General features: G+C 55.2%; 1 protein-coding gene across 1 annotated transcript; it reads right to left on the reverse strand.

Annotated features, from left to right (window-relative positions):
- Positions 1–2,293: 2,293 nt before the first annotated feature.
- LOC145527751 (uncharacterized) lies at positions 2,294–9,343 on the reverse strand. The gene is made up of 3 exons (XM_081545820.1): positions 9,174–9,343; positions 8,462–8,774; positions 2,294–8,204 (listed from the first exon to the last, which is right to left on the reverse strand). The coding sequence occupies exons 1-3, from the start codon at positions 9,306–9,308 to the stop codon at positions 7,582–7,584; spliced, it is 1,071 nt and encodes a 356-aa protein (XP_081401946.1). The 5' UTR covers positions 9,309–9,343; the 3' UTR covers positions 2,294–7,581.
- Positions 9,344–14,204: the final 4,861 nt, after the last annotated feature.

The following is a 14,204-nucleotide window of genomic DNA, read 5'->3' on the forward strand; positions in this document are numbered from 1 at the left end:
ATCACCAGAAAGGTGGAAACAAACCAAATGCAAAGCAGTTCAGGGGAAAGGAACTCCATGTCCCCTGGGGGCAGACCGAGTTGCCGGCATCCACGGTGAGCAGACAGGGATGGAGGCTGCAGAGCCGACCGCTCCCCTGGACGTGGTGTTTCCGGCAAGGGCTCTGGGTCTCTGTCCAGAGCGGGGGCTCTTTCTCCCTGCAGGGCTGGGTGAGTGATCGTGGGCATCTGGGTGTTGCGCGGGAGCCAGGGCAGGCTCTCCCTGCCGAGGCGGTGACTCCTCCTCTGCCTCGGGTTCTCTTGCCAAAGCCCGAGCAGGTAGAGGTGCACGTGGAGGTGGAGGTTCTCGCTGAGGGGGTGGGACATCAGTGCCTGGGGCTGGGGGTCTGCAGGCACGGAGATCCGATCTGCCCGGTGTGCTGGCCAGTACCCAGCTGGCCTGGTGTCTCTGCGAGGGCAAGTCTCGCTTCTCCATCTGCCCTCGGTGGATCCCTGGGTCCTGCACCTGGAGCCACCACCTCTTTAGGGACAGGTGTGGGAAGTGGAGCCTGGTTCCAGTTGGAGGCCAGTGCTAGAGTTGGGGGAGAAGCAAAGTTTGCCCACAGGCCAGCCTTGGCATGTGCGTACCCCGGGACAGAAACCTTCCAAGAGGTTCCCAAAGAATACCCAGCGTCAGATGTCTTTTGGGACTGAAGTGTGCAAGATGGGGGGCGGGGGGTGTGAGGCCAGCGCTTGCTGCAGGCCCAGCAGCAGCTTTCGGGGACTCGTCCCTGTGTAGCTCAGCACCCCTCCCCACACACTCCCGTGCACCAGCCCCAGCGTCCTCACCTCTGTGCTCTGGCGTGCTGGGCTCCAGGTCCTCCTGGTGCCTCAGAGGCCGGGGTTCTCTGGACTCTGGGTCGGAGCCGGGTGTGCTGAGCTCCGTGGCAGCCTCAGACTGGGCCGCCGGCTGTATCCTGGGCGGTGTCTCGGCAGCAGGCCTTCCCCACCTCCGCGTCTCCCCCGGTGGGGCTGATGCCTCCGTGGGCACGCTGACCTGGAGCCTGCACTGGGCCTCACGGGCGGGCGGGTGGTGCTCCGACCCCTCCCTCTGGGAGCTGGATGGGGTGTCCCCGTCCTCGGCCTCATCACGTGGGAAGCTCTGCAACGACAGTGACCGTCAGCCAGCCATGCTGGGAGTTTTCCGAGCTGGGCCTGGCCAGTGGAGCCGCTGCTTCTGCCTGCTCGAACTTCTCTTCCCAGAAGGGTCAGAGACGTGTGTCTGCTCAGATCCCCACCCGGGAGGAAAGAGACCCATCTGAGGGTGTGAGGTCAGCCTGGGTGGCCGGCGCTGCCCACACTCTCCCCATCCCGCCCAGCCTGCTCTCCCCTGGGGTGTGGACACAACTTGTCCACAGGCTTCTGACCCCACATCCGCCTGGGCTTCCTTGAGGGGGACACAGCCCGAGAAACCCGCATCCCCACACACAGGCAAAGGACCCGGTGTTTCCGGGTGGCATGGGAGAGGTGGCCTGGCCCGGCCTGGGGCTCCCCGTGTTACCTTTCTGTTTCTCCGGGCAAAGGGCCAGAGGCCTCTCGGGGGTGTCCTGAGCCAACGTCGACAGGGTGCCCACGCACACTGCCTGTGAGCTCTCCTGAGGCCCCGGCCTCTGGACAGGGGCAAACAGCAGAACATCTTGGCAGCAAGTGATCTGGCTGGGGGCTCCTCTCCGCTCTGGAGGCCTGGATACACGGATTGCGGGTTCTGTTGGGTTCTGTTGCCGGCAGGTGACATCATTTCCTGGGGTTCGTGCTGAGGTCCCTTCCCCAAAACTTCCCAAGGGAATCTCTGGGTTTCTGACTGCTCGATCACCCCCCTTAGGCCATGTGCAGGCACAGTGACACCCACACGGCCCAGCCCACAGCCCTGGGGAGGCCTGGGTTCAGCCAGGGCCTGAGCTCCGAGGACCATGCTGCTCTCAGACCAGGCTCCTTCTTCTCATAAGTGGTGTGGCCCTTGACAACCATATGCCCCTCAGGGTTTCCCCAGTCTCTCCATCTGCAGAGTGGGGGTCATTCTCCCATCTGCTTCCTAGGCCTGTCGGCCTACGAGCAGCTCCATGCCTTTCCACCTGGGGCCGATATCACGTGGAGCTCGTGCGCTGAGACTTCAGAAAGAAAGATTCCATCCAGGGCTGACACAGCACAGAATGGGGCAGAACGAGGCCTGGATGCGCCGTGGTACCCAGGAAAAGGCACTCCCCCTCCTGACTGTTTTGAGACCCCGCATCCAAGTTGGAGGACCGAAAGGAAGACTCGAAGGTCTCCCTCTCTTATAGAAAAGAGTAGCCAACTTTCTAGTCCTCTGTTTCCATTGAGATTCTGTTGAAGTGTCCCAGCTCGGCTTCTGCGGGTGGCTGAGCTTCTACTGGCTCCCTGCGTTCTTGTCTTTTCCTCTCCAAACCTTCCGTCCTTTTCCCCCTTCTGGGGTGGAAGGGCGCTGTCATTGCTTCTACCTTCGAGACAGATTGAGGAAAAGTCTGGACCATCGACTCCTTTCCTCTCTTTGGTTCCGTGTCTCTCTCTGGCTGTGTCCCTCTCTTTTCCTTTCTCAATTCCGTCTGTGTCTTCCTCTTTCTCTCTCGTGTGTGGATGGATGGACGGATGCTAGGGATGCACATGTATATGATTAGATGAGGGTTATGTTTTAGGGATAGGTTAGAGGGAGAGAAAGGCTTTAGGTCAGAGTTGGTCATGGGGGAAGGGTCAAGGGTGGTGGTGGTGTTTCTTGGAATCTGAGTGCTGTGCATTCTTCGTCTCTTTCCATATGAACCCCTTCTCAGATACACCACTTGCAAGGAGTCTCTCGTGTTCCGTTTCCTATCTTTTGCATTTGTGAATGCTTAGCTTCTCTGTTGTGAAGAGGTTCCATTGGATGGAAACCCAGTGGTGTACTTCGTTTACCTCTTTCTCTTACTTGAAGAGACCCATTTCGACCTCCGCCCAGCAAATGGCAAGGAGACTCTGATGTTAAGGAGCCTTTGACCTACGCTTCTTTCTAGCTATCTCATGACATCAGTCTTTAGGGTGAGGTTTTTCCCCGATATTGAGGTGGTATGAGATCAAAACCAATAGCGTTCTTCAGATGTAGCTGTCTGGTTTTCCCATGGACATTGATTGAAGAGGCTTTCCTGTTCCCATTTGGATATTCTCCCCGTCTGTGTCAGAGATGAGTTGACCATGGATGCTGGGGTTTGTTTCTGGACCCTCAACTTTATTCCATCGATCTGGATCTGTGTGTGTTGTTGTATTCCCAATAGCATACTGTCCTGCTGCTGCTGCTGCTGCGGCTAAGTCACTTCAGTCGTGTCTGACTCTGCATGACCCCATGGCCTGCAGCCTACCAGGCTCCTCCGTCCAGGACATTTTCCAGGCAAGAGTACTGGAGTGGGTCGCCATTGCCTTCTCCGATACTCTCCTGAGGATCCTAGTTTGGTCGTCTAATTTCCTTTCACACAACCTTGGATGTCCGTATCGGGGCTTTTTCGTCGGATTGTATTGACAATGTAGGCTCCTTTCTGTTTCCGTACCCCCTTTGCAATTCTTTGTTCGGTGCGAAAATGCATTGGCATTTTGGGAGGAATAGCATGGAAGCTGTGGATTGCCATGTGGGGCTGTGACATGATTTTCCCAATAGGAATTCTTTCAAGCCCTGAGCACAGCTTCTCTTTCCAGTGATTGGTGTGGGCTTGATCTTCCTCCTTCCATCTCTCGCCGTTTTGTGAGAACAGGTCCATCCTTCCCTTCTGGGGTAGATGGACTCGTGGGTATCACTTCAGTGAATGGCATTGGCAGTGGGGGTGATAATTCCCTTCTCATTGGAAGACTTTGCTGTGAGTATTAGAAATGCAAGTGACTTCTCTTCCCCTTCCTCCCTGTCCATGTCTCAGAGCCACCGGGAAACAGAGGCCTCATCCACGGTCACACAGGCCTGAGGGGGTGCAACTAGACTGTTGTTTCTTCAGGCCCTCAGTGCTGGACATCATCCGGGATACTCTGTGTGTGTCTTCCTCCGTCTGGTGTCCCTTCAGACCTTTCCCTAGTTTTCACAGGCTTGTTGTGTTGGCGTTCTTTGTCTGTTTGGAGACACATCCTTGATAAGCTTTGTGTTTCCACTCATTCGTCTCGCGATGTATGACCTGTCTTTTGCTTTTGTCATGAGGTCTTTCCCACAGTAGATATCTTTGATTTTGCAAAGTCCACTGTATTCTCTGGGTTTTTTTTGTGGACTGCCTTTTAGTTTTGTGTGTGAAGACTCAAAGCACGTGTCCGGTTTCTGCTCATTGTTCTTCTAGATTTGTGACAAGTTTTCATGGAAAGTTTGTCTAGGGATAACTGGAAGTGAACTCGGTGTAAGGTGTCAAGTCTCCATCTCCATTCATGTCATCCCCTGCAGTTTCCAATTCCCTGTTCCTGAGTGGTTTTGGAGACCTTGTGGGAAGGTTGGTTGCATTGGAGTTTGCATTTCCACCTTGATTCGATTCACACTGTTCTGCCCTCAGGGACACTGTCAAGGGGGAGTGAGGAGCAGCCTGCACTTCCAGCAGTGACCACACGGTGGGGCGAGTGCTGCTCTCCCCTCTGGGAGCCCCAGGCCACAGGCATCCCAGTGAGGAGCCAGCTCTGTGCTCAGCTGAAAGGAGTTAGTTAGTCTCTCAGGAGCCTCTGAGCCCTTGCCTTTGGATCACCCAGGGTGGGCATTTACTGGGACAGAAAAAATTGCCCTGAATTCCATGGACGGAAGAGCCTGGCTGTGTAGAGTTCGTGAGTTGCCGTGAATCAGACACAACTGAGGACACAAAAATTCAATAGATTAAAACACTTTTTGGGGGTGGGGGGGAGTGAAAGAGGGTGATGTGGGTTTTTTTGTCTTATATAACAGCCAAGGGAAATCTAGTTTAAACCTAAATTCACATAGATGGGAAAGGTATATCTCTCCGTCACCCTATTTAAAAAAAAAAAACCTACTAAACTTTTCTGAAAGTTTATTTAGTAGCTTCCTTGAGCAGTTTACTGTGGAGCATTTTTTTTTTTTTTCTGTGACATTGGCCTCATTAAAAAGTACGGTTTGCCTTTACTGGATAATTTTGTTCATTGGTTTCTTAGGGAACCTTGGTAATATTTGAGTTTCCTGGGGAGTATGGTCACATGACCTGGCCCTGGCCAATCGGTGCGTTCCACCTCCCTGGCCACTGTGATTGGCTCCGGGCTGGGGCAGTGCCCAATCGGGGCCCAGGGCCGGGCCTCCCGTTGGAAGCCAGGGGAAGACGAGCTCTCGTCCTGCTGGGGTAGGGGAAGGGGTGGGGCCGGGGCAGGTCAGGCTCCAGCAGTGGGAGGGGCTTGAGGTCCGCCTGCGGCAGTTGGTGACGTTCCTGCTCCCCTCAGGGCAGAGCCGCCGGCCTGAGAATGAGGGCGCTGCTGAGCCCAGGGGCTGGGATGGCCCGTTGCTGCTGTGGTCCCAGAGCTCCACCCGAGACCTGAGGGAAGCCGTCTGCCCGTGAGTCCTCTCCCACTTGTCTGTCAGCTTGTTTGAAGCATGCTGGGTTTTCTGCCCAGCTGGCTAAGGGGAGTCCCTGGAAATGCAAGGGTGTGGGTTTTGGCAGACTTCAGGGAAGACATGCCAGATGAGCCTGGGAGACTCCAGGTTAATCTGGATTCAGGAGATATCTCTTCGGGCCAGCTAGTAATTGTAGGATAAGCCTAATGAGCCTTCAGAGGATGAAGAGAGTAACGTGCCAAGGTAGCAATCGATGTCCTCATTCGAGAGGATGAAGCTGGTGCTCAGAGAAGGGGGGAACTTGGCCACAGCAAGGAGGTGTGCACCCAGACAGGACCCCCCAGATCCGGCCATTGGAGCTCAGGGAGGCCACTGGTGTGGCTTGTCCCTGTGGCAGGGGCCGAGGCAGGCAGCCCACCCTGATTCCTGCGGGGGCCTGACTTGGGAAGTGCCATCTGGTAGCTTTGAGACTCACCAAACCAAATTGCACTGGAGAGAGGAGGGACACCTTCCTTCATCCACCCCCCACCCCCGCCGGATTCCCACATACCCTGACCCCTTTCTCTTGATTTCGGAGCCATTTCCAGAGTCCCGCTCATATGACCTCATTCGAAGTGCACTGTGGACGAGCTGCCATCTGCAGCTGCTACCACAGCAGCCAAGGGCTTTAGCTCCCGACTACCTCCCTTCCTTTGGAACTTGGGGGCCCTCTACTCCCCACTTGCACACCACAGACCTTTGCTGAGGATTGTGGGGACCCTCACTCAGTTTGCAGCACGTTGTAGCCATCCCTGTCCTCCCTTGAAACTCAGCTTGTGAGCTCCTTTGGAGCAGCGTGGCCCACCTGGCTGCAACGGAAGACACAGCTGACAGTGAAACAACAGCTTAGATCTGAGAGCCGGAAAGCTCTGTCAAAAGGGACCTCCCTCTTCACACCGTAGAGGCTGTAGGAGCCGCCAGGCTTTCGGAACCAGTGCTGGGGCCAAAATGACTCCACAGCTGTTTTCCTTCCTGGGGAGGGTTCTGGCTCGAGCGGGAATGGCTCAAGTCTCCTAAGGTTCTGAAAGCCCACTGTGTGCAGATTCACGGTACACAGAGAGGAAAAGGTGGAGTCCTACCCTGGAGGTGGTCACAGCTCACGGATGAGCCAGGCAGGCAGGCAGGCAGGGCATGAGAACACCTGAGCTGCCTTCATGAGTGAATGGTGTGGGGGCAGAGGAAGAGAAGCCGGTCTGCTCCCTCGTGTGGTGCCCAGGGCAGGTTGTCCCCAGAGGAAACCCTTACGACGGTGAGGACTATCACTGCTGTTTCCCAAGGGGTTCCGTCGGTGCGTGTCTTCCCCGGAGCGGTCAGGCCGTCTCTCAAGTACACTGGCCATGGGCATTGCCTCTCCTTGGAACTTCCCATGTGTTTCTCTTTTTTATGGAACAGTGATTTTCTAGAGTGGTTCTGGGCCACAAGGATGTTGGGTCATTTTCTAGCCTTCTGTCATGAAGAACGCTTTCCTGGGCATGGGGGTGGTTTGTTGTTCCAGCTCCCTTTCTTGGCTTCTTTTGGGAGCTGGTGCAACAAGAGGAGCTCAGCCTCTGCCTTCTGGCTGAGATGTCACCCTTCAAACAGCAATGCCTGCCTGGAGATAATGATGGCAGTTGCCAAAAGGGCTTCGTTTGGCACATGGTATCTTGAAAGGACGTACACCGTCCTTTCAGCTATCAAAGGCTAGTTCAAATGACATAAAAATGAGAACTCTCCAATGGAGTCTTACAGTAGGTGGAGAGTCCGAAAAACACTCCTTCAGTCATTTCACTGAGAGTCATTGATTGGGGACACCAAGAATATAGGAAGGAATGCAGAAAGAAAAGATGAAATTGTGTTCAGGATCGGGGGGAGGGATGAACAGGGCGTGCTTGCCTTGAATCCAGGCTTTGTTGGGGGGTGGGGCATAAAGATCGAACGGGTCTGAAACTACAAAGTGGTGATGGTAACACAGTATCACCAGAGTTACACAACAGTGATCCCAGATTGCAACAATGATGAAAAAGTTTACTAATCCCAACTTAAAAAACAAAAATACAGGAAACCATACAAAAAATAAAACATCACCAGAAAGGTGGAAAGAAACCAAATGCAAAGCAGTTCAGGGGAAAGGAACTCCATGTCCCCTGGGGGCAGACCGAGTTGCCGGCATCCACGGTGAGCAGACAGGGATGGAGGCTGCAGAGCCGACCGCTCCCCTGGACGTGGTGTTTCCGGCAAGGGCTCTGGGTCTCTGTCCAGAGCGGGGGCTCTTTCTCCCTGCAGGGCTGGGTGAGTGATCGTGGGCATCTGGGTGTTGCGCGGGAGCCAGGGCAGGCTCTCCCTGCCGAGGCGGTGACTCCTCCTCTGCCTCGGGTTCTCTTGCCAAAGCCCGAGCAGGTAGAGGTGCACGTGGAGGTGGAGGTTCTCGCTGAGGGGGTGGGACATCAGTGCCTGGGGCTGGGGGTCCTGCAGGCACGGAGATCCGATCTGCCCGGTGTGCTGGCCAGTACCCAGCTGGCCTGGTGTCTCTGCGAGGGCAAGTCTCGGTTCTCCATCTGCCCTCTGTGGATCCCTGGGTCCTGCACCTGGAGCCACCACCTCTTTAGGGACAGGTGTGGGAAGTGGAGCCTGGTTCCAGTTGGAGGCCAGTGCTAGAGTTGGGGGAGAAGCAAAGTTTGCCCACAGGCCAGCCTTGGCATGTGCGTACCCCGGGACAGAAACCTTCCAAGAGGTTCCCAAAGAATACCCAGCGTCAGATGTCTTTTGGGACTGAAGTGTGCAAGATGGGGGGCGGGGGGTGTGAGGCCAGCGCTTGCTGCAGGCCCAGCAGCAGCTTTCGGGGACTCGTCCCTGTGTAGCTCAGCACCCCTCCCCACACACTCCCGTGCACCAGCCCCAGCGTCCTCACCTCTGTGCTCTGGCGTGCTGGGCTCCAGGTCCTCCTGGTGCCTCAGAGGCCGGGGTTCTCTGGACTCTGGGTCGGAGCCGGGTGTGCTGAGCTCCGTGGCAGCCTCAGACTGGGCCGCCGGCTGTATCCTGGGCGGTGTCTCGGCAGCAGGCCTTCCCCACCTCCGCGTCTCCCCCGGTGGGGCTGATGCCTCCGTGGGCACGCTGACCTGGAGCCTGCACTGGGCCTCACGGGCGGGCGGGTGGTGCTCCGACCCCTCCCTCTGGGAGCTGGATGGGGTGTCCCCGTCCTCGGCCTCATCACGTGGGAAGCTCTGCAACGACAGTGACCGTCAGCCAGCCATGCTGGGAGTTTTCCGAGCTGGGCCTGGCCAGTGGAGCCGCTGCTTCTGCCTGCTCGAACTTCTCTTCCCAGAAGGGTCAGAGACGTGTGTCTGCTCAGATCCCCACCCGGGAGGAAAGAGACCCATCTGAGGGTGTGAGGTCAGCCTGGGTGGCCGGCGCTGCCCACACTCTCCCCATCCCGCCCAGCCTGCTCTCCCCTGGGGTGTGGACACAACTTGTCCACAGGCTTCTGACCCCACATCCGCCTGGGCTTCCTTGAGGGGGACACAGCCCGAGAAACCCGCATCCCCACACACAGGCAAAGGACCCGGTGTTTCCGGGTGGCATAGGAGAGGTGGCCTGGCCCGGCCTGGGGCTCCCCGTGTTACCTTTCTGTTTCTCCGGGCAAAGGGCCAGAGGCCTCTCGGGGGTGTCCTGAGCCAACGTCGACAGGGTGCCCACGCACACTGCCTGTGAGCTCTCCTGAGGCCCCGGCCTCTGGACAGGGGCAAACAGCAGAACATCTTGGCAGCAAGTGATCTGGCTGGGGGCTCCTCTCCGCTCTGGAGGCCTGGATACACGGATTGCGGGTTCTGTTGGGTTCTGTTGCCGGCAGGTGACATCATTTCCTGGGGTTCGTGCTGAGGTCCCTTCCCCAAAACTTCCCAAGGGAATCTCTGGGTTTCTGACTGCTCGATCACCCCCCTTAGGCCATGTGCAGGCACAGTGACACCCACACGGCCCAGCCCACAGCCCTGGGGAGGCCTGGGTTCAGCCAGGGCCTGAGCTCCGAGGACCATGCTGCTCTCAGACCAGGCTCCTTCTTCTCATAAGTGGTGTGGCCCTTGACAACCATATGCCCCTCAGGGTTTCCCCAGTCTCTCCATCTGCAGAGTGGGGGTCATTCTCCCATCTGCTTCCTAGGCCTGTCGGCCTACGAGCAGCTCCATGCCTTTCCACCTGGGGCCGATATCACGTGGAGCTCGTGCGCTGAGACTTCAGAAAGAAAGATTCCATCCAGGGCTGACACAGCACAGAATGGGGCAGAACGAGGCCTGGATGCGCCGTGGTACCCAGGAAAAGGCACTCCCCCTCCTGACTGTTTTGAGACCCCGCATCCAAGTTGGAGGACCGAAAGGAAGACTCGAAGGTCTCCCTCTCTTATAGAAAAGAGTAGCCAACTTTCTAGTCCTCTGTTTCCATTGAGATTCTGTTGAAGTGTCCCAGCTCGGCTTCTGCGGGTGGCTGAGCTTCTACTGGCTCCCTGCGTTCTTGTCTTTTCCTCTCCAAACCTTCCGTCCTTTTCCCCCTTCTGGGGTGGAAGGGCGCTGTCATTGCTTCTACCTTCGAGACAGATTGAGGAAAAGTCTGGACCATCGACTCCTTTCCTCTCTTTGGTTCCGTGTCTCTCTCTGGCTGTGTCCCTCTCTTTTCCTTTCTCAATTCCGTCTGTGTCTTCCTCTTTCTCTCTCGTGTGTGGATGGATGGACGGATGCTAGGGATGCACATGTATATGATTAGATGAGGGTTATGTTTTAGCGATAGGTTAGAGGGAGAGAAAGGCTTTAGGTCAGAGTTGGTCATGGGGGAAGGGTCAAGGGTGGTGGTGGTGTTTCTTGGAATCTGAGTGCTGTGCATTCTTCGTCTCTTTCCATATGAACCCCTTCTCAGATACACCACTTGCAAGGAGTCTCTCGTGTTCCGTTTCCTATCTTTTGCATTTGTGAATGCTTAGCTTCTCTGTTGTGAAGAGGTTCCATTGGATGGAAACCCAGTGGTGTACTTCGTTTACCTCTTTCTCTTACTTGAAGAGACCCATTTCGACCTCCGCCCAGCAAATGGCAAGGAGACTCTGATGTTAAGGAGCCTTTGACCTACGCTTCTTTCTAGCTATCTCATGACATCAGTCTTTAGGGTGAGGTTTTTCCCCGATATTGAGGTGGTATGAGATCAAAACCAATAGCGTTCTTCAGATGTAGCTGTCTGGTTTTCCCATGGACATTGATTGAAGAGGCTTTCCTGTTCCCATTTGGATATTCTCCCCGTCTGTGTCAGAGATGAGTTGACCATGGATGCTGGGGTTTGTTTCTGGACCCTCAACTTTATTCCATCGATCTGGATCTGTGTGTGTTGTTGTATTCCCAATAGCATACTGTCCTGCTGCTGCTGCTGCTGTGGCTAAGTCACTTCAGTCGTGTCTGACTCTGCATGACCCCATGGCCTGCAGCCTACCAGGCTCCTCCGTCCAGGACATTTTCCAGGCAAGAGTACTGGAGTGGGTCGCCATTGCCTTCTCCGATACTCTCCTGAGGATCCTAGTTTGGTCGTCTAATTTCCTTTCACACAACCTTGGATGTCCGTATCGGGGCTTTTTCGTCGGATTGTATTGACAATGTAGGCTCCTTTCTGTTTCCGTACCCCCTTTGCAATTCTTTGTTCGGTGCGAAAATGCATTGGCATTTTGGGAGGAATAGCATGGAAGCTGTGGATTGCCATGTGGGGCTGTGACATGATTTTCCCAATAGGAATTCTTTCAAGCCCTGAGCACAGCTTCTCTTTCCAGTGATTGGTGTGGGCTTGATCTTCCTCCTTCCATCTCTCGCCGTTTTGTGAGAACAGGTCCATCCTTCCCTTCTGGGGTAGATGGACTCGTGGGTATCACTTCAGTGAATGGCATTGGCAGTGGGGGTGATAATTCCCTTCTCATTGGAAGACTTTGCTGTGAGTATTAGAAATGCAAGTGACTTCTCTTCCCCTTCCTCCCTGTCCATGTCTCAGAGCCACCGGGAAACAGAGGCCTCATCCACGGTCACACAGGCCTGAGGGGGTGCAACTAGACTGTTGTTTCTTCAGGCCCTCAGTGCTGGACATCATCCGGGATACTCTGTGTGTGTCTTCCTCCGTCTGGTGTCCCTTCAGACCTTTCCCTAGTTTTCACAGGCTTGTTGTGTTGGCGTTCTTTGTCTGTTTGGAGACACATCCTTGATAAGCTTTGTGTTTCCACTCATTCGTCTCGCGATGTATGACCTGTCTTTTGCTTTTGTCATGAGGTCTTTCCCACAGTAGATATCTTTGATTTTGCAAAGTCCACTGTATTCTCTGGGTTTTTTTTGTGGACTGCCTTTTAGTTTTGTGTGTGAAGACTCAAAGCACGTGTCCGGTTTCTGCTCATTGTTCTTCTAGATTTGTGACAAGTTTTCATGGAAAGTTTGTCTAGGGATAACTGGAAGTGAACTCGGTGTAAGGTGTCAAGTCTCCATCTCCATTCATGTCATCCCCTGCAGTTTCCAATTCCCTGTTCCTGAGTGGTTTTGGAGACCTTGTGGGAAGGTTGGTTGCATTGGAGTTTGCATTTCCACCTTGATTCGATTCACACTGTTCTGCCCTCAGGGACACTGTCAAGGGGGAGTGAGGAGCAGCCTGCACTTCCAGCAGTGACCACACGGTGGGGCGAGTGCTGCTCTCCCCTCTGGGAGCCCCAGGCCACAGGCATCCCAGTGAGGAGCCAGCTCTGTGCTCAGCTGAAAGGAGTTAGTTAGTCTCTCAGGAGCCTCTGAGCCCTTGCCTTTGGATCACCCAGGGTGGGCATTTACTGGGACAGAAAAAATTGCCCTGAATTCCATGGACGGAAGAGCCTGGCTGTGTAGAGTTCGTGAGTTGCCGTGAATCAGACACAACTGAGGACACAAAAATTCAATAGATTAAAACACTTTTTGGGGGTGGGGGGGAGTGAAAGAGGGTGATGTGGGTTTTTTTGTCTTATATAACAGCCAAGGGAAATCTAGTTTAAACCTAAATTCACATAGATGGGAAAGGTATATCTCTCCGTCACCCTATTTAAAAAAAAAAAACCTACTAAACTTTTCTGAAAGTTTATTTAGTAGCTTCCTTGAGCAGTTTACTGTGGAGCATTTTTTTTTTTTTTCTGTGACATTGGCCTCATTAAAAAGTACGGTTTGCCTTTACTGGATAATTTTGTTCATTGGTTTCTTAGGGAACCTTGGTAATATTTGAGTTTCCTGGGGAGTATGGTCACATGACCTGGCCCTGGCCAATCGGTGCGTTCCACCTCCCTGGCCACTGTGATTGGCTCCGGGCTGGGGCAGTGCCCAATCGGGGCCCAGGGCCGGGCCTCCCGTTGGAAGCCAGGGGAAGACGAGCTCTCGTCCTGCTGGGGTAGGGGAAGGGGTGGGGCCGGGGCAGGTCAGGCTCCAGCAGTGGGAGGGGCTTGAGGTCCGCCTGCGGCAGTTGGTGACGTTCCTGCTCCCCTCAGGGCAGAGCCGCCGGCCTGAGAATGAGGGCGCTGCTGAGCCCAGGGGCTGGGATGGCCCGTTGCTGCTGTGGTCCCAGAGCTCCACCCGAGACCTGAGGGAAGCCGTCTGCCCGTGAGTCCTCTCCCACTTGTCTGTCAGCTTGTTTGAAGCATGCTGGGTTTTCTGCCCAGCTGGCTAAGGGGAGTCCCTGGAAATGCAAGGGTGTGGGTTTTGGCAGACTTCAGGGAAGACATGCCAGATGAGCCTGGGAGACTCCAGGTTAATCTGGATTCAGGAGATATCTCTTCGGGCCAGCTAGTAATTGTAGGATAAGCCTAATGAGCCTTCAGAGGATGAAGAGAGTAACGTGCCAAGGTAGCAATCGATGTCCTCATTCGAGAGGATGAAGCTGGTGCTCAGAGAAGGGGGGAACTTGGCCACAGCAAGGAGGTGTGCACCCAGACAGGACCCCCCAGATCCGGCCATTGGAGCTCAGGGAGGCCACTGGTGTGGCTTGTCCCTGTGGCAGGGGCCGAGGCAGGCAGCCCACCCTGATTCCTGCGGGGGCCTGACTTGGGAAGTGCCATCTGGTAGCTTTGAGACTCACCAAACCAAATTGCACTGGAGAGAGGAGGGACACCTTCCTTCATCCACCCCCCACCCCCGCCGGATTCCCACATACCCTGACCCCTTTCTCTTGATTTCGGAGCCATTTCCAGAGTCCCGCTCATATGACCTCATTCGAAGTGCACTGTGGACGAGCTGCCATCTGCAGCTGCTACCACAGCAGCCAAGGGCTTTAGCTCCCGACTACCTCCCTTCCTTTGGAACTTGGGGGCCCTCTACTCCCCACTTGCACACCACAGACCTTTGCTGAGGATTGTGGGGACCCTCACTCAGTTTGCAGCACGTTGTAGCCATCCCTGTCCTCCCTTGAAACTCAGCTTGTGAGCTCCTTTGGAGCAGCGTGGCCCACCTGGCTGCAACGGAAGACACAGCTGACAGTGAAACAACAGCTTAGATCTGAGAGCCGGAAAGCTCTGTCAAAAGGGACCTCCCTCTTCACACCGTAGAGGCTGTAGGAGCCGCCAGGCTTTCGGAACCAGTGCTGGGGCCAAAATGACTCCACAGCTGTTTTCCTTCCTGGGGAGGGTTCTGGCTCGAGCG

The sequence above is a fragment of the Giraffa tippelskirchi genome, chromosome 11, assembly GCF_054371585.1.
Source record: "Giraffa tippelskirchi isolate mGirTip1 chromosome 11, T2T-mGirTip1v1.2.pri, whole genome shotgun sequence".
In the NCBI taxonomy this organism is placed as follows: Eukaryota; Metazoa; Chordata; class Mammalia; order Artiodactyla; family Giraffidae; genus Giraffa; species Giraffa tippelskirchi.